Source organism: Grosmannia clavigera (genome assembly GCF_000143105.1).
Source record: "Grosmannia clavigera kw1407 unplaced genomic scaffold GCSC_167, whole genome shotgun sequence".
Taxonomy (NCBI): Eukaryota; Fungi; Ascomycota; class Sordariomycetes; order Ophiostomatales; family Ophiostomataceae; genus Leptographium; species Leptographium clavigerum.
The window spans coordinates 504,486-529,627 of record NW_014040772.1 but is presented as its reverse complement, the minus strand read 5'-3'; the positions used below and the strand labels follow the sequence as shown (position 1 = coordinate 529,627).

General features: G+C 56.7%; 7 protein-coding genes across 7 annotated transcripts; 2 read left to right on the top strand and 5 right to left on the bottom strand.

The window, feature by feature from the left end:
• Positions 1–413: 413 nt before the first annotated feature.
• CMQ_6017 (arsenite translocating ATPase) lies at positions 414–1,557 on the top strand (the record flags this gene model as incomplete). The annotated part of the gene is made up of 2 exons (XM_014315082.1): positions 414–809; positions 886–1,557. 2 exons carry the CDS (start codon positions 414–416, stop codon positions 1,555–1,557), a joined length of 1,068 nt encoding a protein of 355 aa, XP_014170557.1.
• Positions 1,558–1,997: 440 nt separating this feature from the next.
• CMQ_5935 (cation efflux family protein) lies at positions 1,998–3,980 on the bottom strand (the record flags this gene model as incomplete). The annotated part of the gene is made up of 2 exons (XM_014315000.1): positions 1,998–3,386; positions 3,447–3,980. 2 exons carry the CDS (start codon positions 3,978–3,980, stop codon positions 1,998–2,000), a joined length of 1,923 nt encoding a protein of 640 aa, XP_014170475.1.
• Positions 3,981–4,581: 601 nt separating this feature from the next.
• Positions 4,582–6,263, bottom strand: CMQ_6036 (mitochondrial carrier protein; the record flags this gene model as incomplete). The annotated part of the gene is made up of 2 exons (XM_014315101.1): positions 4,582–5,495; positions 5,549–6,263. 2 exons carry the CDS (start codon positions 6,261–6,263, stop codon positions 4,582–4,584), a joined length of 1,629 nt encoding a protein of 542 aa, XP_014170576.1.
• A 934-nt stretch (positions 6,264–7,197) lies between these two features.
• Positions 7,198–9,255, top strand: CMQ_6495 (methylenetetrahydrofolate reductase; the record flags this gene model as incomplete). Its single annotated transcript, XM_014315560.1, has 1 exon — positions 7,198–9,255. One exon carries the CDS (start codon positions 7,198–7,200, stop codon positions 9,253–9,255), a length of 2,058 nt encoding a protein of 685 aa, XP_014171035.1.
• Positions 9,256–9,769: 514 nt separating this feature from the next.
• On the bottom strand, positions 9,770–11,240 carry CMQ_6141 (uncharacterized protein; the record flags this gene model as incomplete). Its single annotated transcript, XM_014315206.1, has 3 exons — positions 9,770–10,018; positions 10,088–10,989; positions 11,150–11,240. 3 exons carry the CDS (start codon positions 11,238–11,240, stop codon positions 9,770–9,772), a joined length of 1,242 nt encoding a protein of 413 aa, XP_014170681.1.
• A 904-nt stretch (positions 11,241–12,144) lies between these two features.
• On the bottom strand, positions 12,145–13,132 carry CMQ_6184 (pq loop repeat protein; the record flags this gene model as incomplete). The annotated part of the gene is made up of 4 exons (XM_014315249.1): positions 12,145–12,327; positions 12,390–12,588; positions 12,644–12,883; positions 12,969–13,132. The coding sequence occupies 4 exons, from the start codon at positions 13,130–13,132 to the stop codon at positions 12,145–12,147; spliced, it is 786 nt and encodes a 261-aa protein (XP_014170724.1).
• An 867-nt stretch (positions 13,133–13,999) lies between these two features.
• Positions 14,000–16,169, bottom strand: CMQ_6262 (c6 zinc finger domain containing protein; the record flags this gene model as incomplete). Its single annotated transcript, XM_014315327.1, has 3 exons — positions 14,000–14,552; positions 14,635–15,858; positions 15,964–16,169. The coding sequence occupies 3 exons, from the start codon at positions 16,167–16,169 to the stop codon at positions 14,000–14,002; spliced, it is 1,983 nt and encodes a 660-aa protein (XP_014170802.1).
• Positions 16,170–25,142: the final 8,973 nt, after the last annotated feature.

Sequence of the window (25,142 nt, the reverse complement as noted above, 5' to 3'; positions counted from 1 at the left end):
CTCGCGGAGTCCTCCGTCTGCCGCCAGCGCAGTCTTGGCGGGGTTGAGCTAAGCTGCCCTCTAGAGGCCTGAAGTGGGCCCTGGAAAGAAACTAGCAGAAATGCGGCCGTTTTCATGACTGGCTGGTTACATAATCTAAGCCTAACTGCTATAAGCACTGTACGGAGTACGGAGTAGGCCATAGCTGTATGACAAGTAAACCCCACCAAGCACCGAATGATTGCTCCGTGCTTCCAGTTACTTCTAGAGCTTTGGACATTGCCTCGTCTTACGGCCTCCGTCTGCCGAATCCGGTCACATTCGTCATTTGCGGAGAAAATCTGATCCTCTTACTTCCTCAGCACTCTGATCAATCGCCATCTCCCCCCGCGTCTGCGAGTCCCTCATTCTCAATACATCACCACCCCGCCACCATGGCAGCTCTGGTCAATCTCGACGACGACGATGCCCTGGCGCCGACCCTGCAGTCCATCCTCGACCAGCGGTCGCTGCGCTGGATCTTTGTCGGCGGCAAGGGCGGTGTCGGCAAGACGACCACGTCGTGCTCGCTGGCCATTCAGCTGGCCAAAGTCCGCCGCAGCGTGCTGCTGATCTCGACGGACCCCGCGCACAACTTGTCGGACGCGTTCTCGCAAAAGTTTGGCAAGGATGCCCGCCTGATCGATGGCTTCACCAACCTGAGCGCCATGGAGATTGACCCCAGCGCCGGGTTGCAGGACATGATGGCCGGCATGTCGGAAGGCGACAACAACGCTGCTGCCGGTGCCAACGGTGGCATGAACAGCATGGTGCAGGAGCTGGCCTTTTCGGTGTGTTTTTTTTTTCTTTTTCGGATCGTTTCCCTGCAGCGTCCCTCGGGGCTTCATACTAACAATATACTGCTAGATACCTGGAATCGATGAGGCCATGTCCTTTGCCGAGGTGCTGAAGCAAGTCAAGTCCCTCTCGTACGAGACGATTGTGTTTGACACGGCGCCGACGGGTCACACGCTGCGTTTCCTCCAGTTCCCATCGGTGCTTGAGAAGGCGCTGACCAAACTGAGCCAGCTGTCGGAGCAGTACGGCCCGCTGCTCAGCGGGCTTATGGGCGGCGGGGCTGGCGCAACGCTGCCCAACGGCCAGAGTCTGACGGGCATGATGCAGCAGCTCGAGTCGCTGCGGCAGACGATTAGCGAGGTCAACGCGCAGTTCAAGGATGACGCGCTGACGACGTTTGTGTGCGTGTGCATCCCCGAGTTCCTGTCGCTGTACGAGACGGAGCGCATGATCCAGGAGCTGGCGTCCTTTAGCATCGACACGCACAGCATCGTCGTCAACCAGCTGCTATACCCGCGCAAGGGCTCGCAGTGCGAGCAGTGTAACGCGCGCCGGCGCATGCAGAAGAAGTACCTCGACCAGATCGAGGAGCTCTACGATGACTTCAACGTCGTCAAGATGCCGCTGTTGGTCGAAGAGGTTCGCGGCAAGGAGAAGCTGGAGAAGTTTAGCGAAATGCTCATCCACCCATACGTTCCGCCAGACGTGTTCGACGGGTTGGACGAGAAGGCGGCACAGTGATTAGAGATGTATGAAAGGATAAGAAATACACACGTGCAAACACAGCCATACACATCCGGCCAGACGATGATCACGTTACCATAATGCTGATTCTAAACAACCGTAGAAGCAACGTTCCGTCTGTGGAAGGGACACAACCGGAAACTATCGATCAATACAGAAGGAGCAGGTTTGTTTGCAATACGTGGCACCTGCATATTAGTCTTATAACGGAAGGCGCAACGGGACGTGACTATGGCTAAAATGGGAAACTTTCTGCCTGATTCACACACAATTCTAAAAGACATCGAAATGCCCTAGGACAAGCAACTTACTCCAGATGGATGCACGCTTTCGGTGGATGCCCTGACCTGTCTAATTACCAGTTTTTATCTCGTTATATAACCACACGCACACGCAATCACGACGCATAGATAAGTACAAATACAAAATCACACATCTCACCGTCCCTCGACGCTCGTCTGCACCGTCACTTCCCATCGCAGACTGTTTCCACGACCATAGCCCTCACCCAGGCGGTTTTGGATGACGCGGGCAACACGAGTGCGCAGCTGGCGCAAGGCTCCATCGTCACAGCCACGCACGACCCGCAGGCGGAGATTAGCCATGCACAGGCCGTAATGAACCTGCCAGAACTGAGCATCCTCGACCCGTGCAATTTGCGGCTCCGCAGCGATCTCATCGAGAACAAAAGATACGCTACCACCCAGATTTCCGTTTGCCGTGCCGGATGGTGATACCGGCTGGGGCTTCCCCGCAAACGACATCAGCAGCATCAGGCCCTGGGCTGTGGCCAGGCGGGCGCCCAGCAGCAACATGGAGAGCGCGATGGTGGCGCACAGTAGGCGATCCAGCCACGGCTGCACGGCCACAAACATGAGCGGCAGCACAAGCAGGACCAGCGACACGCCCAGTGTCAGGAAGTGGAACGGGTTGGCCATGGCAGCCGGTAGACCGGGCATGCGGGCGATGATGGAGGCAATGATAGAAAAAACCGAGGACGGGGTGGATGGAGCAAGAGAGGCCGGCAAAGGAGACGAGGATGACGCCTCACCAAGGTGGCCCTTCTTACCGGCAGTCGAGACAGCAGAGCGGGTGGATGAGTATGGCGGGACACCGTGCTGCAGCAATAGGGCGCGACGGATGCGGGCGTGGTTACCAAGGCCATAAGCACTGACGAGAGTGCTGGCAAAGGCGGCCAGAGCAGGGATATCAACGGTACCCGGGTGAACATACCGGGTGTGGTGGCCGTGGCCGTCATGGTGGTAATGGTTCTCGCCGACAAAGCCACTACCATCGCCACGAGCAGCAGCAGTAGCACTAGCAGCACCACTTGTGTTGGCTGCAGCAGTGGCAGCCTCGAACCAGTCCTTGAGGTCGTGACTGAGCAGGTCGAAGCCGCCAAAGACGAGGAAGATGCTCATGGCGAAGCCGGTCAAAACCTCGGCGCGACGCAGACCGAAGGGATAGCGAATGGTGGAGCGACGCCAGACCTCAAAGTTGCCGAGCACATCGACAGCGACACACACGGCAGCCGAGCCGACGTCGAAGAACACGAGGTGTGACAGAGCCGTCAGGGCCAGACTGTCGCCACTGCCCTCGAGGGTCGCACACAGAAACACAAAGACGGCGACGGCCCCGTGGCAGAGACACCAGTACAGCCGAGCCCGCTGGTCGCGCTGCATGCTGGACCAGGCCTCGCGCAGCGTTGGCAGCGGTAGCGATGCCGGCAACACAGGCGGCGGCCGCTGTGGAGGCTCCTGGAAGATCTGGTGCTGCGCAGACACGCTGCTGTGCTTGTAGCGATGGCCACGACGGAGGCCGATATTCTGGCAGTGTCAGAGCAGCGATATCCAGGAGGGGAGGGAAAAGGGGAAAGCGCGACATACCGACTTCACCGACGACGTGGATATGTACTCGGTCTGGAAGTTGAAGGGATTTGCCGCAGGCGACGAGCCGATGCCGTTGGTCGGCGCCGTTGTGGAAGTCGAGCCCGTCGAAGACGTTGGGATCGGCAGCGATGAGGCTGATATATCACCAGCTTCTGAGCCATCCCTCATGGCGCTGCGAGGCGGTCGCACAAAGCTGGTTCTAAAGGCGTCTGGACTGAGCAGACCCGCCGACGAGGAGGGCGACGTTGACAGCGCTGGATAGGGCGTTGAGGAGGAGAGGGAGATGAGTTGGGGCGAGTGGCTGCGTCGCAACAGGGCGGCATCGTGGGGATGGATCTCGTCATACTGCCGCTGCTTCTGGAAGGGAGTCAAGGCGTCGTCGATCTCGATCGGAAAGCCGTCCTCGTCGCTCTCACCGTCAGATGTTGGCGCAAAGACAATAGACGGTGTCTGTGATGGCAACTGTGCATGTGCTGTCGTCTGCGGTGGAGCGTCGACGCGGGCGGACGGTGGCGTTGTTTCGGACGCCATGTGTGGCAGAGGGAGGCGAGCCGAAGGAGGGATAGATAGGTCGAGCGTCGAGGATAAGGGAACGGACGACAAAAAGCTGTGTCAATTGACGAGCTGTTGCTTTTGGCAAGTGGCAATCACTGGTCCTCGGCCGGCACTATCTCATTTTGGGTTAGTGCCGTTTCTGGGGGCTTGCAGCAGATCTCCAATGCGGTCTTTCGTCTGACGGCCACATCTGATCGTCTTGTTGTTTGGCCCCCAGATTTCCGGGTTCCGCAAAACACGCATAAGTCACATGACAACCCCCAGAAAAGAGCGAAGCGCGAACAACCAATGCATTGGAGTGGACTTTGTATACTACAGTGCTGTATCACGGGGCTCCAAGACCAAATGAAAGACAAGGCAGAACTGACCATCTGATTTTGCAAAGAACATGCCGCAACAATTTCGCCGTCTATGACAGGGTTGAGGAAAAGAGAAACATAACAGAAAAAAACTAAAAAACGAAATGTCCCCCACGATGCATGACTCGGTACATAAATACACAGAGACGGGAAGGACCAGCGACAGGAGATTCGGCTCCGCCGTGTCCATCTCTCCGGCTCTCTCACTCGCGTTTTTCTCAGCTGGCCGCACCGTACGCTGTGCTGTGAAGCTTCTTCTGGGCCTCACGACGTGTGCGTGTCAGCATCCGCATGGCGTACTCGTACGTCATCATGGTGACGGTAGCAGCGGGCACAGCGCGCATCATGTTTGTGCCCAGGCCGGCGTAGAAGGCCCGCCAGCCCTCCTCGTGCAGGATGGTGCGGAAGGTGGTGATGACGCCGCGATAGCGCGGCTGAGGCTGAGGCTGTGATTGTGATGGTGGTTGTAGTTGTGGCTGAGATTGTGGCTGTGCTGTGGTGTGGCTGGGGGCAGCCCCGGGCGGGAGTACGTCTCCGGTGCCGGCGGCTGACATGCCGGTGGCCAGCTGTGTAGTAGAGGCAGCGTGTCCAGCACGCACGGCAGTGGCAGACGGACGGCGCTGAGTCTGCAGGCGGGTACGGATGACCTCGTGCGGATAGGTCAGGCCGCTGGCGAGGACCTTGGACAGGATGGTAGCAGACAAGACACCGATCCACTGGGGTGCGGCGTCGGCATCATCGGCACCGTCGGCAGCATCGGTGCTGGCAGCACTGCCCATGCCGTAGCCGGTAAACTTGGTCTTAAAGAACTCGTAGGCCGGAAACTGGACGGCGACGTGGGTCAGACCTAGCAGGGCCGGGGTCAGGCCGGAGTAGAAGGACAGGACGCCTTCGGTGGTGTACATCTTGCGGGCGGCATCCATGGTGGAATGGTAGTGCCAGGGCATGTGCAGGGCCGGACGCGACGTCGGGGTGTTAGCACCGCGCAGCAGAGCGGCCGCGAAGCGGTCATGGTCGTGGCTCGGCATCTGGGACATGAGCCGAGTCTTGATGACCCAGATGGGGTTCGTGACGATGGTGCTGCTGCCGCCAGCAACGAGCGACGACCAGAAGCTGATGACATAGTTGTTTTCTGAGAGGTTTAGGGGGAGGAGAGTGAAAAAAGGAGGGGAAAAAACCACTTACGGTACCGTTCACCCATCCATACCTTGCTCTTGTTGTAGACCGTGAACCAGACAGCCCACGTCGGCAGGTAGCCGAGGATGATCGGACCCAGGCCGCGGTACAGGCCACGGACACCCTCGTCACGCAGGATGACCTTTGCGGTACCGACGAGGCCCTTGTAGATCATGTGCGACTGGTGGCCGGCCTGGCCGACAAAGGCACCCTGGGCCTGCAGCTTGGTCTTGATGACGTCGAGCGGGCACGTGACGACGCCAGATGTGAAGCCGCCGACAGCGCCGGCGAGAGCGTTGAACTGCGCGTCGGACCGGAGCAGCGCCCAGCGCTCGAGGCTGGTCATGGGGGCTGCCGTAGTGGTGGGCGGCGCGAGCGAGGTGGGAGGAGGGGGTGGGGGGGGCGAGGAGGAGGAAGACGACGGCGTCGGAACAGAGCCGACATGTGCTGACAGCAGGGCCGATGGCAGCGACAGCGGAAGCGGCCGTTGTTGTGAAGTCGTCGGTGGCAACGGAGACGGAGACGAGCAGAGCCGATCAGCGGAAGAATGCGACCGAGCAGCGGATGGTGAGGCTGGCGAGACGGGTGCGGCTGATGAGGTCGACGGCGACGACGACGACGACGACAATTGGCCGGCTGCAGTGGATGTGGTGGGTGCAGTGTCAGCAGCAGCAGCAGCAGCAGTGTCGACAACACCGGCAACACCAGCAGTGCAGCCGTGCATTGACATGCTGTGCGTGGACGGCAGTAGTATGGTGCAGCGTTTACAGAGAATCAGAGATTATTTACCAGAGCGATTAGTGCTGCGAGCGGAGTGCTGGTCTGTGATTAGACGTTTTTTTAGGCTGAGGCGGTAAAAGAGCTATGTGCCGTTTCGCCAGCGCAATGCAGAGCCAGTCTAAAAATCCGTCCAGCCACAGATTGGAGCCGTTTACGGTGCTGATAGAATTTCTCTCACGAAGCGTCGACATGAAAAATGCAACGTGCGGCGCCTTGAGTACTCGCACTGTAAGTATTGCATTGCATTCATCACCAAGATAAGCAACGCTCCAAATCAGTTTCTGCGCGGGGCAAAGCTACGTAAAGGTCACATCGCAGAATGAGCATGTCTAGTTTTCGATCGAAAACACATAACGCCAGATGCTGTCTGTCCTGTACCAGCCTTACCCGAGCTGGACAATCCTCTTTTTCCCGTCTGAAGCGACGCAAAGATAACGGAGCAGGCGGACTTGTACAGCGCTTAAAGGGCATTGCGAGTAGCCGTGTAGGTGACGATGAATAATGAATGGCACTGATCCGCTCTAGAGTCTCGGCGTCGCCTTCCTGTTTCGTTAGCTATCCCCCAAACACCAATCACAGGAGGCCATCTTGCCATGGCGGTGCACGCCGTGAAACATTCCAGCGTGTGACAGCGCTGAAGGAGGAAAAGACAGTCTGCAATATGTGGGGCGCAGTGTTAGTCCATCGTGGGGCAGTCGCCCCCCAGGACACATCAATGCAAATTTGAAAGTCCGCGAGATCGCCGAGACGCCTTTCTCTCTCACCAATTGTTTCTCTACTCTCCCCCCAGACATCGAAGCCTTCACTCCAACCGCCAATTGACGCACCGGCACGGGTCGTTGTCTCCTGTGGACCGGGCATCCGAAGAGCTCCCAACCATGGACAAGATCACGGACAAGATCGCGGGCCTCAGCCCCAATGCCTCCTACTTCTCGCTCGAATTCTTCCCGCCCAAGACGGCGATGGGCTTTGCAAACCTGCGGGGCCGCCTAGACCGCATGGCTCGCGCCCTGCATCCACTCTTCGTCAACGTCACCTGGGGCGCGGGCGGATCGACAGTGCAGAAGTCGCTCGAGCTGGCCGAGATCTGCCAGCGCGAACTGGGACTGACCACCTGTCTCCATCTGACGTGTACCAACATGAGCTGCGACCTGATCGACAAGGCGCTGGAAGATGCCAAGGCGCTGGGGATCCGGAACATTCTGGCTCTGCGGGGAGACCCGCCACGGCCAACAGAATACGCCGACAGCGGCAAGACGTCCGCAGCCGGGGAGATGGCCGACGAGACCGGCTTCTCCCACGCCGTCGATCTGGTGCGCTACATTCGTAAGCAGCACGGCGACTACTTCTGCATCGGCGTGGCCGCCTACCCCGAAGGCCATGCCGAGGAGAACCATCCGCTTGGCCAGAGCCTGGAACACGACCTGCCCTTTCTCGTCGAGAAAGTTCACGCCGGCGCCGACTTCCTCATGACACAGCTCTTCTTCGACATCGAGGCCTACGAGCACTTTGAGACCACGCTGCACCAGCATCCCAGCGGCGTGTTCGCCGATATCCCCATTATCCCCGGCCTCATGCCCATCCAGAACTACCAGATGATCAAGCGGACCACCAAACTCAGCCACGCCCGCTTCCCCGACGGCCTGATGGCCCGGCTCGAAGACGTCAAGAAGGATGACGAGAAGGTGAAGAGCGTGGGCGTCGACATCCTGAGCGAGCTGGTCGAGCAGGTCAAGACCATCAAGCACAAGACACAACCGGGGCGGCCCACTGGCCTTCACTTTTACACGCTCAATCTCGAAAAGGCCGTGGCCTTCATCCTCGAGCGGACCAACCTGATCCCATCGACAAGACCGGCTACAGCACTCGAGGAGGTCGAGGTGGCCGTTGTGGACGACGCCTTGGCCGTGCCGTCCATCCGCGTTCACGGGGCCATCACCATGCCGGCAGTGCATTCTTTCGAGCGGCGCCACTCATCGATCGGGTCCGATCCACGGAATCGCGTGATCGTGCCTGGTCCCTCCGCTTCGCACCCGGACTACGAGACCACTGCACTCGAGGCAAGCGTGCCGGCCGAGCCGGTCAACACCCGGGCTAACACGCTGGCCATATCCGAAGGTGAGGGCGTGCTCGGCCGCGAGGCCACCTGGGACGACTTCCCCAACGGCCGCTGGGGTGATGCTCGCTCGCCAGCCTACGGCGAGATCGACGGCTACGGTGTGAGTCTGCACATGTCGGTAGGCCAGGCCATGAAGCTATGGGGCCGGCCATCGACGGCGGATGATGTCAGCCAGATCTTCATCCGCCATCTGCGAGGCGAGCTCTCGGCGATTCCGTGGAGCGAGGAAGAATTCAACCCGGAGACCGAGACGATCCGCGACCGGCTAGTGAGTCTCAACAAGAAGGGCTGGTGGACGGTCGCGTCGCAACCGGCAGTGAACGGCCTGGAATCGACAGATGCCACGTTTGGCTGGGGCCCTCCGAACGGCTTTGTCTTCCAGAAAACGTTTGTGGAGTTCTTCCTGCCTTCGGCAGACTGGGCAAAGCTGCGGAGCCGGCTCCAAGAGCCGGCCGTACGCGACAACATCTGCTTCTACGCAGCCACGGCGGCAGGAGAGCTTGAGTCATCGGATGCCGACAGCACGCAAAATGCAGGCGACGGCTCGGGCGCGGTCGGGGAGGCCAGCACCCACGCCGTCACCTGGGGTGTGTTCCCGGGCAAGGAGATCGTCACGCCGACGATCATCGAGGAGGTCAGCTTCCGCGCGTGGAGCGAAGAGGCGTTTGGCATCTGGAAGGAATGGGCCGGGGTCTATCCCAAGGGTTCTGACTCGGCAAAGCTGCTGGAGAGCATCAGAGACGACTACAGGCTCGTCAACATAATCCACCACAACTACATCGACCGGGACGCCTTGTGGAAGCTGCTTTTTGACTGAAGAGCCTGGTTCGTGGCCGAGAGGAGGCCGGAGAGCAGGACAGTTCACCTAGCAAAAGGGACGGATGGGATGGGCCAACCGATGCATATTTGATTGCTTCACCACCCAGAAGGGGCTCCCAGCCTTCTCGTTCTGGATCGGCCCTGGCTGCATGCCAATTCAAGGGCAGCCTCGTCGCGTTTCGTTGGCCACCAACGAAGTCCGCCTGGTGACGATTTATTCTATATACACCGGAACCGACAGAGAATTGAATTTCCCTTCCTGCTTACTGCGCAGTCCGCCGTCCGCCTGTTTTGACAACCGTGAAATACAACAGACAGATATAAAAAGATACAAGCATGGGGTATTTGTACACCGAGCCACAGTGACAAGCGCCCTCCAGTCATCCGAAGGCGCTCGAACACGGCGTGCGAGCCGTGCCGACAAACGACAAAGGGAATACAAGGTAGTAATATGTTGAAGATGCAAGGAAAAAGGAAGATGCGATGGCGAAGACGTGCCAGACGTGCCGCAATCAGATGGCGCCCTCGCTCTCGTAAAACGACTGCGACATCGACTGCGAGAACGACTGGCTAGTGCTGGACGAGAAGACGTCGTCCTGAGCCCAGGAGGAGGTGCCGACATTGAATAGCTGGAACGAATCGGTCGGGTTGCTATGGCTGACAGAGGGGCCGAAGCTCTGCCAGCTATCAAAGTCGCTCGTGGAGGCGATGACGGCCGCGGCAGAAGCAGCAACGGTCTCGGTCTTGGGTACCTTGAGCACCTTGGAGGGCGTGTTAAGGATAAAGACACCGTCGTCATCATCGTCGTCGTCATCGTCGACACAGAACACAGTGCGGCCATTTGGACCGGTAGTGTTGTTGCCTGCATAGAATCTCCCGCCGGCCTGCTGCTGCTGATGCTGTCGGACACCGCTGATGTACTTGATGTCGGCAACGGGAGTGTCGTTCTCGGACGGCGTGGAGCCGGAGCTGACAGCGGGCGTGAGGTCTGGCACGAACGAGGAGGCTGCGGACGTCAAGGCAGCTGTTGCCGACGTGGGCGTCATGGGAGGCGCAGGCGACGAGACTGGCAGCTGGCTCGCAGGAAGAAAGGCAGCCGGCAGGCTTCTTGACGTGGGAGTCGGTGTGGCGGTGGGCGTCAAGTCCAGCTGTTCATAGTCGACGTCATCGCCCAGGCTGCTGCTGTCCTCTCCATTAGAGAAGACGGGGTCGTTCCTGAGCTTCGCCACGGCGGCGACTGTGTTTGTCCGTTTTGTCGGCCGGGCGGCAGCATCGGTAGCACCTGTGGCGGGCGAAGTTCGGCGCTTGAGCGAGGATGCCGCAGTGGATTTCCGGCTGGCGGTCGGGGCAGTCTTGCGCACAGTCAGCGGGCTCTCGCCCTTGTCGACGGCGTCACGCAGCGCCTTTGCGTCTTTGCGGATGCTGCGGAACTGGAACTCGATGCCCTGGGGCGTGGATTCGCCAAAGTACTTTGCAATCTCTGTCGAGGTTAGCGAGAGGCCAGAAGGCGGAGGACGAGACGACAGGGTGCAGGGAACAGGAATGCAGTCCGACAGGTTGAGGCCACTTGCTCTCGTACCCTTTTCATTCACGTAAAAGATGCCGCTCAGCTCTTTGGCATCCTGGCCTTGGGCGACGGCCTTGCGGATGGCTTCGGCCTGCATCTTGACGGGACGGAAGCGGTGTCGAATGACAGACTCGGTCACATCTGAGCCGAAATGCAGTGTGATGGCTGCGATGCGAGAAACAGGCCGCGCAACAGATCAACGGATGCCCAGACAAACGAGACGAGAGGCAAGCAGAAAAAGAGACAAAATACAGAAAATACAGCGAAAGAGCAGGCATGACAGGCGGTGCAAGATCACGGCCAAGAGGTTGACGGCGATGCTTACCTTTGAAGTTGAGCTTCAGGCCGGGATGGCTGGCGATGACAGCAGCGAGGAGCCGGCTCTGCGCCTCGTATGTGCGGAAGTTGGAAACCATGGCAGCTCGAGTAGGTAGACCGACGGGCTTCTGAAAAGGAGGGAAAGCGCAAAAGACGTTGCGATGTCGAAGAGACGATTGTTGATACAACCAGAGAAAAACGAGAGTGGAGGCGGACCGTTTCCGTGGCAATGGGGCAGCACTGAGGAGAAGAGGCAGAGAATCTCCACGAGGCCGTCCCAGTAATAAGTGAATGACGAAACAGTGAGGAGGAAGAAGAAGAGAAAAGAAATACAAAGTTATCTGATCTGCGCTGAAGGAGACTCGAACTCGAAATCGGCCTCAGGACAGTCTGAGAGCCGTGGTGACGCAGATCTGAATTTTCCCTCTTGTCCAAGACCGCAGCTCCAGATGCACAATGCAAGATGCAAGGAGAAAATGGAGCGAATCGGTTTGAGCAAGTGTGGGAGAAAATGGGGTGGCTGGGCTTGAAGCAGCTGGGGCGACTCGGTGGGTCCGTGGAGACGCGTGCCCGTCTGTTAGGGAATACGGCTCTGCATACATTAACCGCTGCCCAGAAACAGGTACCTGCTAGCACCAGCTCACGCGTTGTGCTCGAGCAGCCGAGCCGTCGCCTGGTTTCGCGTTCTGCTCTCTCTGTTGGAACGCGATCCATTAAAGTACCACTTTAAGTGCCTGTGTCGCATTGGCCTATCAGAGCCTGCTAATTAGCGGGTCGCTCCGCTGAATTGTGCTGTTCATCAGCGCCTTGAAATGGCAGTGTAAACTGACAGCAGCAGTACGAGTACAGATTAGAAATGCTTCACAAAATGTCCGTCTATATGCCGAGTCTTTCAACCGGGTCTTGGCCCTACTCTAGATCCAACAGCCCAGAAACAGGTCTAGTGACAGAATTCGTATACAAAATGCAGACAGTGATGCTCTATCGAAACGCGCTGCCCTCTCAGAACACCTTATCCGTGACGGGTGTAGTCGCGGCCGAGGCCGGCCAGTCGTCCCGGTCGCGGTCCTTGAGCTGGATGCTGACGAGGTCGCCGGCGCCGTTGCCGTACACAAAGTACTGTAGCGCCAGGATGGCGTCGCAGGTGGCCTGGAAGAGGCCGCACAGCTTGAAGGACCATGGGATCTGCGTGCGCGACGTGAAGAACCAGAACAAATCTTCATGGCGTCGCCGGCGAGCCAGTTGACCAGGACCGACGGCCGGAACCCGCGGCAGGACCGTGCCTGCGCGTTGGCCCGGATCTGCGGCAGCGGCAGCGTCGCCTCCACCGACAGCCCGACGTAGCCGATGAGCGCCGAGTAGGCCGGGTAGACGGCCGGGAACAATGATAGCACGAGCTCCAACACGACGCACGTGACAAACATGCACAGCAGAAAATGCCAGTACCTAGACAGACAGTCAGCGGTCAGCACGCGGCCAGAAACAGTTCCACTGCACGTACGGTTTCTGCGACCGCCACTGCCAAAAGTTGTATGGCCGCTTCGCAAAAATTCCACCGCCGCTGCTGCTGTGCTTGCCCGGCTCCAGGCCGGCAAACGGCAGGGCGCCCTCGCCGCCTTTGGATGACGGCGCCGGCCGGTGGTCCAGGGCCACCTTGAGAAGAAGCACCTGCACGGCTACCATAATGCACGACTGAATCAGAAGGGCAACGTCAAAGTGTGCGCCGGGATAGTAGAAAATGCTGCGAGAGAAGAAGGAGCGTCAGTTGTGGCCAGACAACAGAGCAAAAGAAAAGGGGCAACCAAGGCTAACAAAGCAAAACCCACCGGAGAATGGATGCCACCAGCATAATCAGCGGAATGTCCAGAGAGAAGCCGGCGCTCGAGCAGTTCCGGTGCATCGACACAACCTGGTCGCCATAGGACAGGAGGGGCGACATCATCAGGAAGACGGGCGCGGCATAGCCGGTCACTGCGGTCAGCCAACCCATGGCTGTCGAGATGGAGGACGGAACGACGAGGGGATCGAGAGGAGCGACGGCGAGGAGCACTTGGGGCGACTGTTGAGGGTCAATGGCGAGCCATGGAAGAGGAAAAGGGTACGGATGAATAGGGGGGAGGTGCAAACTAGAACAGCCCGTTGCAACTCGTTGGAAGGCAGAGACACGCGAAAATGCCTTTGAGGAAAAAAGCGGGGCGCGCATGGTCGGCAGATGGGTCGGTCCGGGATCATGTATTTCACGCCTTGCCTCTTTAGATAATTATGTAATCATCGTTAATCACGTGCTCGGGAACAACAAGTAAGATATGAGCACGCTTGGAGAAAGATGGCAGAAGCCATATGAGTATGTGGATACAATGAATCTTATAGAAGGCTGGGATAAGAAGCCTATGGACCTGCAATCCCCTCTCCCTTTCCTCTCATAGATGCAAAGGGGCAGAGAACAGAACCCATATCCAAAGAGCAACCAAGAAACGCCTATGTATGCAGAAGAAGGCTAGTCACCAAGGTAGCACGGCCGTGGAGGCCGTTAGGTACAGAAAGTCGCAATCGTGGGTGCAACAATGGGAAATAGAAGAAAAAAATGAAGAAGTTGAGCACGAAGGTGGTCAAAGTTGAAACAAAAGAGCCAAAAGGCTAGAGTCGAAAAATCGATGAACAGAAGAACTGAAAACTGGAAAATGGAAAATGGAGAAAGTGAGAAAGTTGCAGTTGTCAGAATCGTCTCCGTCCATCGCCATTATCGTTAATGCATACGCTGTCATGGAGGCCGACAGCATTAAGCACGGCCGTGTGGTTTTCTAAAGTACGTACACTGTTAGCCACACTTCATGAAACAGGAAGAACGTGATTAAGCTCACACGTCCTGCTGCCACGGCCTCATCAACATGTCGTTGTGTTTTCGTGGCAGGTCGGGGTGTGACCGAGGAGGTGGTAGAAAAATGCGAGGGAGATCCGCCGGAGGCGGAGAAGAGGGTGCGTATCGCTGCTGAGAAAGCGCCGGTGGCGAATGCAATTGCGGCTGCTGCTGAGAGCTGCTGCTGCTGCCCCAGGCCAGAGGGGGCAGCAGATCAGCGCCCCGCCCCATTTCCGAAGGCATCAGAGCCGTCTCAGATGCCGATGACGACATGAGGTGTGGCAGCGGACGCGCCATCAAGGGAGGCGATCTCGTTCTGCCGGATGCATAGCCGTCGAAAGATGTCCGTATGCGCTTGTTAGAGCCTGCATCCCGGGAATCCGAGCTTCCTGGCCGCATCATCGTCGTTCTAGGGGACCCCATAGAGCCAGGGTAGCCGAAGGACCATGGCGAATCGACAGGAAGCCCTCTAGACGGCTCAGTCGCACGGCGCATACCGTCAGCTGGCTCGACACTCGATGGGCTCGGCGAAACGTTGTTGCCTCCACGAGGACTGTCCGGAACATCTGTTAGCAGGCAAAACTTGGCAAAACTTGGCAAAGACCGGTAGGGGAAGAAATCCCTGGACAACGTACGCATTCTTGAACTTGCAGACACGGCCGAGCTTCTCGCACTGGACACATCGAGGATAGTCCGGGTCGCATTTGATTTTCTTCTCGCGGCAAGTCACACAGGCAATGGCCAATCGCTTCCGCGGCTTTCCGGCCTTGGTCACACCCCAGTGGGCGGTAACAGCCTCGCCGTCAATCACTGTCTTGCAGTGGCTGCCGTCGTCGTAAAAGTAGCACATGCCTTCGCCAGGCACCTCTGCAGCCCGCACAAATCTTGGGAGAAAATGCGTGCCCGTCCAGATTTTGGGGCCCAAGCCGTCCTTCACAGACACGCCATCTGGAGTCGACGGTGCATTCCTAGAAACGGAAGACGATCGCCCGGAGATAGAGCGCATTGGAGCACGGTAATCAGACCCTGCGCTGCCTCCGTACGGACTGCCAGGAGATGGCTGAGGAAGTGGAGGCGCTGGTGGCGGCTGGTTACGGTACAGCTTTCTCTCGTACTCGCTCGCCGGCGACCGGTCACCCGGTGGAAACAATGGTGCGTATCGGATGTTTTCGGCTAGAGGCAGCTGGTGGTAATGCTGTGGTTGACCGTGGTGCTCGTGTTGATGATGGCGGTAAGGAGCCTGTTGCGGCTGTGGTTGCTCGCGAACTTGGGAGTAGGCCGAACCACCTTCCTCTTGCCGCGGCCACTTGCCCACGGTGACGTAGGCAGGCCGGGAGTCAGACCATGGCTGTGAAGGCGGTGGGCTCTCTCGCTGTCGGAGCAAACCTGGCTTGTCCTGTGTTCGGGGCGATACCTGGAGAGAGGCATGTGCTGGTGGCTCCCGTTCGTTGATCTGCCGATCTTGCTGGTGAGGCATCGGCAACTGCTGCTGATGCTGCTGATAAGCTGAAGAAGACGTTCTGTCGTCGGCTGATCTCACAGAGTCATAGACATATCGTGGCTGCTGCGACAGCACCGGGGATGCTCTCGATGTTTTCGCCTGTAGGTTGAGGGGCTTGGAATAGTAGGATGACGGCGAAGGTTGCTGTCGGTCCAGCGACAACGGCGGGGGAGGTGATGGGCCTGCTGCTGCGAAAGGCAGCGCCGCTGTCGGCGCTTGTGCTCGCTCCGGTGGGGACGCATGCAGAGGCTGCACTGCCTCTGGTGGGCCGAATAGGCTGCTCAGCGAGGGCAGCTGCTGGTGCGGGTGGTGCGCACCGCTGTCGCTGCCGAAGAGCCGAGAAGGACCATCCGGATTGCTTCGTGGGATGGAAGCTATGCTTGCCGCTGTCGCTGCAGCCGCTGCAGCCGCCGTGGTCGTGGCCGTGGTTGCAGTTGCGGCCGCTGCGACGGAGCCGACCGACCTTCTCTGCTCTCCAGGCACGATGCCGCTGGCAGACGAAAGGGAGGATGCAGCCGACGACTGTCGCAGTGGCGGATGATCATGGCTGGACATGGGCGGAGAGATGGGCGGAGCTGATTGCAGCCAGGATAAGTCCCTGGGCGAAAGATCGGACGGTCCCGACTTGGGAGAGGCGAAGGACGATGAAGAGGAGCAGCCCAGGCTCATGAGGCCGGGTGGTGTATGCGGAAAGGCCAGATGGTGTTGAGGTTCGAGACAGGAAAGAAGCCCCATTGAGAAGAAGATCGAGATGGCTCGGGCCAAAACTGGAACATATCCGTACTAGGTCGTCACACGTTGGCTGAGCTGAGCAGTTCTTGGCAGCAACGATAAGAGCGTGCAGAAGACAGGAGTCTTTCGTCGTCGTGGTCTTCTGCTCGTCCGAGATGCCAGTGTCGTAAGTAGAGGAAGATGGTGAAAGAGCGAGGAGCGACGGAAGAAGAAGAAGGGGGTGTGTGTGTGTGAGAAGCTAAGCGTGAGAAGATGAGGAATAGCGTGGCGGTGGATGCTCTCGCTAAGGAGATATCCGCCGGGTAAGAAACACTGTTGAGCGGTGCAAAGGACAGCCTGAATGTCCCCGCGGCTGTTGTTTCTTCGCCTTACACAGCAGCTGAGAAAAACACAACCTCTACGAAAGAATGGCTCGGACTCTTGACTTGCTGGCCGTCTCTCTCGCCTGTTTTTTCTTTCGTCAACAGATCCAGGCTGTCATTCACCAGCGGCAACCCCTTCCTTTGCAAATAAAAAAGGAAGAGTTTAAGAAGAGAACAATGATAGCATGAGTGGAGCTAGAGAAAACTGTGTAGTAATTTGAGCAGCAGGTTGTTGGCCGGCCTCAAGACGACTGCTTATAGGGATGGTGTTGATGGTGGTGCTGTGAGAATCTACCCTGCCGCACGGCACGGTTGATCGGTTGGCCGTTTCGGTTGGCCGTTCCTCCAAGGGTCGTTCCTTTGTTATGCGCCGAGACAGTGCAGGGCGAATCCACAATAAGAGAATGCAGTTGCCTTCACTCCAAGTAGGGAGGGGGTGTGGAAGCTGCAGAGGGGGTGGGCGTAATCGGCAGAAATATTCCTTAAATGGTCTGTCTGTGTGATTCTTGTCGTTGACAGGCGAAGGCAACGCAATGTCTCCCGACGTTGTCTTCAGCAGAGGATTGGCCGGAGGTGCACATGGGTGAGTGGCAAAGCGTTGAAGAAGGAAAGTGGATGGGGGTTGGGTCTTGTATGTAAGCTGTTCTCAAGCAGCATACCGTACATACAAGATCGTCCAACCCAGGCCTGCTCCTGGCACTTGAACGGCTAGTGAGGGTGGGTGTATTGGCAAGAAAGAGGAGGGGGGAAACTGGGTCCACGGCAAGGTATATGAGATATTGGTGTTGCGGAACAGTGTTGATGTTAATTGCTTGCGTATTTGCCGTACTCTCTGGCAAGCATGCATGCACTCCTCTTGGTGCGGCTGCTTCACCCGGTAGCATATGTGGGCAGGCTGCCTGGAGCCACGCAGATTCCAGGGGCAGTGGCTGCCGTTGATGCGATCTCCAGCAGCCGACCGGCTAGTGCTCGCATTTGTGGATTTGCCAGATGCTTTGGGACAGCGGTGTCATTCTTTATTGCTGTGCCACTCCTGTCTAATACGCAGTCGTCGTCAGAGAGGGGCCAGCAATCTGAAAGAGCGGCAGACAGGCAAGTGCACAAAGTATTGGCCTCCGTACTTGTACCTACCCAGAACGGATGAAGTATCTTATATCGTGGTACGGTGCAGATTCGCTAGCACGGCCCACGTTGGATTTCGGCTTGCCCCTCGCCTCATGGGTATCCCTGTTGTTGCATGGCTAGGCGGTTTGAGGGGATTTATAGCAAAAAGGACAAGCGCAGTGGGTAAAAACGACAAGTAAGCTAACAGGAGTACGGAGTACGCAAGTGTCTGTTAAAGAGCAGGGAATGACAAGGGAACAACTAAAAAAATATCTTTTGGTGGGTACATACTATGTAGTACTCCGTATGTTATAGGTAGGGGTGTGATAAGCCGAGGGGGGGGGGGTGTTAAAAAGCAGCAGGCTGACGAACAAAATTGGCGCTGTATACTCCGAGAGCTGACAGTTGGCGCCTGCCGAAATTCGGCCAGTATCGTGCTCGTAGACCAGACAACTCGCTGTGCAGGCAGCACAATAGCAGCACGATCTTTGCCATCGGAACGCAACAGCCGGGGTGCAAAGACCGAGGGGAAAGGGGTAATCAGCAGGGGGTTGAGCACGGTGTGTCCAGACATCCGTTCTCGTATCTTACATGTGGCGTACAAAGCTTGAATTCTGTTCAGAGTGAGGCATAGAAGATGCTGCCTGACAGTTGCTGGTTATAGGCCCGGGAAGGGTGGTACGAGCAAGCAGGTGCAGGTGCAGGTGCACATGAAAAGCGGCGATGCCCAGATTCGGGTGCAGGAGTGCTCGTATCGTGTCTGCCGTGGTGTCAACGGGACTGTGAGCCACGGCGTGTTATTGGCCGTGGTGATGGGACGAAGCGAGCAGCCAGCACCGAGTAAGATTAGCGTCATCCACCGCGGTGGGTGTTGGTTGGCGGTTGACTTTCTGCTGGCTTCATGGTAGGCTGAAAAAAATAGATGGAAAGCACTGACGGCGGCTTGGTGGGCCACCCTGGAACCTAAACGAACGGTTCGAGAGGCTGTGGCCACAAGAGATTGCCAGATCAGAGGAGGATCATGGCTTAGCATGACATTTGCGCCATACCCCTGGTCAACCCATGCTTGTCCATGTGATGCGACTGGTTCTCGACGCCGCACCAGACAGAGAGTGTGCGAGTATTCGGCAGCTGTTGGAGCGGCCGGGGGAGGCTGATTTCGACCTTCTTTTCTTCTTTTCTTTTCTTTTTTTTCCCTCCCGATTTCCCTCCCCACTTCTCTCACACTTCTCACCCCCCCTGCGGCGAGGGGAGGGGAGGATGCAATCAAGCATGTGGGCAGCGTCATGTCGGGCCAGACTTTTCCACAGGTATGAGCCCTAATTTGCACTGTTGTTTCACTCTTCCAGATAGGCTGTAAAGCCGGGCGGGGAATGTGATGGGGGGCATGTCGCAGACAAGGAATGGAGGAACATCAGGACAGTTTGGAAGCAATGATCCGAAGGTGAGATCAAAGGCGCACCCATGCTCTCGTACGAGACGCATGGAGTACTTCGATAAGTGCCGGGGCCAGCGGCAATCCGTACTTGTACTTCGTACTGGCAAGATACTTGTGCGTATGCAGAAGACGCTAGCTGGAGCTGTACTCGTAAGGTGTATCGCTCTCCACTCCACAGCACAAAGTGGTTGTGCAGCCGTACTATGTCCTTTGTTGTGCTGGCGCATTCGAGCAGAAATCCCGGCTGCTGACGAAAGACGGCTCTTTTCTGTCGGTCTTGTTACCCTCGTCGACCTACTCCGGACGCGTACAAGTACGGGACGCACGGAGGCGTTCGTTGCTCGAGCCCGTGCTTGCAGCCGATGTGGCCAATATAGCCATTATGGCAACCGATCAATATAAATGGCAGTACCATTTTTTAGTACATGTCTGTCGGTTGCGCCGCATGGTGTGCTGGGAAATTTAAGGACTCCTCACGTCTCATCCGGACCAGTTAAAAAGCGTCTCAGCGAGTCGGTCCAATATGATCAGAAGCAGCTATGATCGCACAATCCCCTGCATTTCTGCCCGACGAGAACTGTGCACGGCTGGCGGCACGCGACGCCGCCGGCAGCAGATGCATCGAGATACGTACATAGTACTCCGTATCATCCGCCCTATGCTCGTCACCGCCTTCTGGCAAGACACGGCCTCTGCCAACAGCACGGCTGAATTGCATACACAGTACGGAGTACTCCGTAGGACTCTCAACAAGCTGACGACAAAACGAGGGATCGACCAAAAGAGGGGGGGAGAGGGGCAGGATGGAGTCGGCTTGCTGTTGCTATTTGTCGGACCGAGAGAGCGCGAGCACAGGGGTGTGAGGAGGATGAAGAAGAGAGCAGGAAAAAGTTCGCGTCACTGGCTCCGGGAACCCCAGCAAACAGCAGCGGCTAATGAGGAACGGGCTCGGCATGTACTCGCTAGTTTCGATCCCAACCCCGTGGGAAGATGGTGAGCCGAACAGTAACTCGAGATACAGGTCGTCGTAGTGTTCTGCCGCGTAGTCTTGCTGCGAGTGTGATGCTCTGGCAAAAGGACGAAGACGAGCGGCAGAGTGTGCGAACCGAGTCCAGCGTCTAATGGATTAGGCGCTATTTGGGCTCTTCGTGGCAGTTGCCGAAACAGTCACATAGTACGCAACGGCAGGAGCAACTTACTGCAAGCTGGCCGGCTTTTACTGGCGAAGCGCTAATAGCCCACGTCTTCAAGCTCAATATTCTTCTGCTCCGTACGGAGTAGAGCCGGAGATTCGCGGTCGGTGTTCCCTCGTACGAGCGCGCCAGATGCACTTTCCCTATAGGCGAAATGACCGCTTTGGCAGCCTTCGCCTGGTTCGGAAGGAGCCACCAACCGCATCGGGAATGCAGCACGGCAACGTCTGCGCTGAAGCAATGTTTTTTTTTTAAAAAAAAATCTGGCTTGTTGCGCGCTAGCTGCTGCTGCCGGGCTAGCGACAAGAAGGAAGCTGCAGCGCCCAACTCCCCAGCTCGGTCCTTCCCATCAGCGCTACTGTTTCCGCCACACACCTGCCCGTCGCTCTTGCCACCCCACACTTCATCGCCATCGCCGAACTGGACTGCTGAGGCGGCTCCGTGCGGCTTCCTGTCGAACTCGAGCCTCTTGCGCTCTTCTGTGCTTCCCCACCTGTGCTGCGACAAGCCATGTTAATAAGCTGGCTAGGCTGTCCTGCTCCTAGAACTGCTCCAACAGACGCGCTCGTCCTCCTCGGACTCCGTCACGGGCCCAGCACCACACGGAACCGCCCTTCACTGCTTCGTTCTTCTCGTCTCGACTAGCAGTCTACGCACGTTTTCTCCTGTGCCACGCCGGAGAGAAAATGCGGTCGTTGCACGGAATCAGGATTAGTGCGCCTCGCAATCCTGGACTTGCACGGACCGTCAGCGCGCGTTGCACGGTGCTTTACGACGTATACGACGGACTATGCCGCCTTGACACGTCGGTCAGCCGTCTCAGGAAACCGACGACAACCAACACGAGAACTGGCCGGGCTACCGTTACCTTGTGCCACCTTGGGAGACAGGCGGCCAATGCCCTTACAGTTCGAGCAAGGAGTCCGCGAAGATTACACCTAATCCTAATTCATAGGCATTCTGCGCCTGGAGCTTTGCCCCCGGGTGACAAAACATGGGTTTGAAATTGCCCATTGATGGAAAGTTCGGGATAGTCTTGGGAGTTCCCGGCAATGAAAGGCCAAAGAAAAAAGGTGCGGACGCCAATTGTCACTATCGGCACGTCTTCTACGAAGCCAAGTTGCTTCCCGCCCGCACAGCTGCCCACCATCAGCCATTCGCTGCACACCACCATCACCGCTCACACCCCTCCTCCTTATGGCTCTAACAACATAGGCCCCTTGTCCCCGGCCACAGCACCACCGTTCGACCCCGTTTAGGTGTACGGAGTACGTTGTAGGTATCGAAAGAACGAGGAGCAAGATTGGGACGGCACGTCTTCCCCATCTCGTATAGCGGCAGCTGGTGGCGTCCTCCTGTGAATTCTACTAGTGCCATAGCTTTTCATGTGGAAAGCGTGCCGGCCAACCACAGCCGAGTGTAAACGAGGTGCCGGCTGCTAGCCTTATCTGGCCAGGTCTAGCAGCGAATCCTTCGTTGCGAATCTTACAAGGGGTGGCCGCGCTGTCGTTGATCGTCCTCGTCCATGCTCGTACTCGTACACGGTACTCCGTAGCATGACCATATCGATAGAAGGGCCGGTACGAGTACTTTGGGCGTGTTCAAATGACGAGGTGGATTCGGCGTGTCTGGAGAAACCGAGCACAGTACTACGACGTATGTACAGAGCAGTTTATCAACTTCCTTCTACGAGTAGGAAGCTACCATGTTCCACTTTTTCGTAGACATCTGGTTGGTCAGCATACGAGTATGGGGATTGGAGATCTTTACAACGTTGGAAAGCATGCCATATGGTTCATCGGTAGTTTAGGCGTCGTCCCCCATCGTCCTCGTACGTCGTACATCACGGCAAGAAGAAAGCCAAGGGCAATGTCCAATTTCACCGATGCTCCATACTCGTACATAGTAGTAGCGTCTTCTCCGCATGCTCGGCCAGGTTACTCTCGCTAAGGACCTCGATGGCTCAGCGACCCTTGTATTATTGGCAAGGTGCCTGTATTCTATCGCACTCGTGGCACCCATGCCGCTCTCCTCAAGGCGATACGGAGTAGATCTTACGAGTCCAAGCAATGAATGCACTAGCGGTGCACATCCTATCTAGCACGGAAAAAGAAAACAGGCAAGTGTCACGAAAGGAAATTAAGAGCTTAAAAAGGGAAGAGTGGAAACAGAAAAACGCTGGCCAGCTTCACAACTTCCTTTTACGTCGTATTGTCGTGCCAAGACAACGACGAGGCTGGTGGGCCATGCCGTCAAGAATCATCGTATCTTAAAAAAGGGTGGCAGGTTGTCTCGGATGTTATTTTGTTCCCTCCCGTCTGGTCTGCCTGATGGAGTGTTTCACGAGTCCTCCCTTTCGCACCGCGCGTCAAACACCCCTCCCCTTTTTACTCATCAGCATTGGGCGTCAGCAAGGGGTTCGGGCTCCCTCGTCACATTCTGTGCAGGGAAGAGCGGTTTGTGAATTTTCAGCCGTCGCTTGCACAAGCACAACCCTTTATGGGAGGCCCCGTTCTCCTGCTGTGTAGCAAATCGGAGGCTAAGCTGTACCCGACATGTACACCAACAGCCGCTTCGTTTTCAGCAAGTCTTCCCTCCGATCTGCAGTGATCGCCTACGATTCAATGACTGCCGGACAGATGTGCGTCACTGGCACGAACACAAGGGTGATGCAGCCAAGGTTAGGGGGGTGAGGAGGGGGCGTGCTTGAGCGGTCATACAAAAAATATTACGGAGCAGTTCAGATACTCTACTATGTATGTACTTGTGCGGTCGGGGCCAAAGCCGGAAGTCCGGCGCGGCTTTCTGTCTTGTAAGAAATACGGGGCTACTGAGCTATCTAGGCGCCGTGCGGCTTCTCATCCTTCTTTTCACTATTCCAAGGACTAGATAAAAACTCTCGTCGGTTCGTGGGGGGTACAGCGGCCTCCTCTGCGTGCCGATCTGTCCACTTGGACAGGCTATGTGCGCATCGGTCGATGGGCTTTCAATGGGTCTTTTCAGCTTAGGCTGCTTACTATATGCGACTATACGCTGTGGATTAGTACCATCCTGGCCATACCGAGACACGGGAGGTAATGATCGCATGATACCGTAGCCAAGATGGCAGAGGCTAACCGTAAATAACACGGGCACACGTGGATGACAATAAGTTTCTAGAAAGGCCCCTTTTTGAGTGGGAAGAGTGAGCATAATATCCACAACGCATGCCCGAATGTCCGAATGCCCGAATAAATTTAAAAAGCCCATGCCCGTTTTAGCTCCAAACGGCAATACGTCCTCACACGTTGTATGGCAGCGCAGGACTTTTTCCTCTTTACTTAAGGATAAGCTCCGTATCATGATGCCTGCCGCATGCCTTTTGCCAGATCCTGGACGCAGTAGGAGAAAGCCTTGACCGAGTCGAGGCAGAATAGACGAGACCATGCATCAATAGCATTTGTAAGACATGACATATGAAGCAAGGGGAAGAATAACACAACCCCCCTAGTTCTGTCTTGTCTTGTAACTATTCAGGGCATGATTTTACCACAGACGATTACCGAATGCGAAAATGCATACGGAGTACGTGAATGCGTACGCTCTTTGCACATAAGGATATGCATATACGCGTATAAGGAAACTAAGGGCAGCTACGTCATGCCGGCCGGCAATTTGTTCAGCAACGCTTCGATCGCGATCGTCAAATCGCGCTCGCAAACCGGTCATCGCAATATGCTGTTCAAGAAAACCGGTCTCCACATGTTTACGCAAGGGAGCAAGGAGGAGAAACCTAAACGGCCAGAAAGAGAAGAAGAAAAAGGGGCAGGAAGAGAACAGGTCGATCGCACTGGTAGCCTTGAAATAGACAGCAGGAAATTTGAAGAAAAAAAGAGAAACAGAAAACAAACGCGAGCATGTGGCTTGGTTGCTATTGGCGACACTTGCAGGGACAAACCGTCCGGTATTTCATGCATCGGGAGCCATTTTGAGGAGAGAGTGGACACCGGTGTGAGTCGTGCCATGATACACATATTCCATTGCCTTTATCTTGTTCTGAGGCTTTTTTTCGCATTATCACTTCGAGATAGTATCGTATGCCCACGCAGTAAAAAATCACGGGAAATCCTGCGAGCAGGGGGGGACTGCCGGCTCACCGTTCTGGCCTTTGCCACTTTGTGGCCCTTGCGCCGGCTGTTGAAGGGGACACGGAAGATTTGCGCGGTAATAAGCACAGGGCCAGTACAAACGCGCGTGGACCGGGGGGGGCCGGGTCTCTTGGCGTTCAAAGCAATAACTCGTACTCGTATGTCGCAAGGAGCTGCTGGTGGACCTGGACCCATATATGAGCAGCACATATTGCAGGGATCAAGGGAGAAAAGGCCCACGAGGCTTCCACTCTGTAAGGCCGGAGATCCGTATTTTCCCCGTACGAGCAGCCCTGGGGGTTTTACCATGTCTGAAATCGCACAGGAAAGCTTGCACAAAGCTGGTGGTACGACTTTAACATTTTACATCGATGAAGAAAGCGCCATGGCGTCGGGAATTGGGCAGAGGCCCCGAAGATATGGATCTGAGACAGTTGCAGAAGTCCGTGAGATTTTTCGTTTTGGATAACCGCGAAGCGGATATTGACGCCGATCACAGTGTCATCCAGCATCTCGAAGTGGAAGGAAGACCGCAAGAAGGCTAGCGTACGAGTACTTGATACATACGTCGAAGATGCTGGGAGTGGGGGTAAGCCGACATGGTAATATGCGATATTGCGATTGGGCGTTATGCAGGTATGCGATCGGTGACATTCGCGATTTGGCCTGGCATTAGTAAGCCGGAA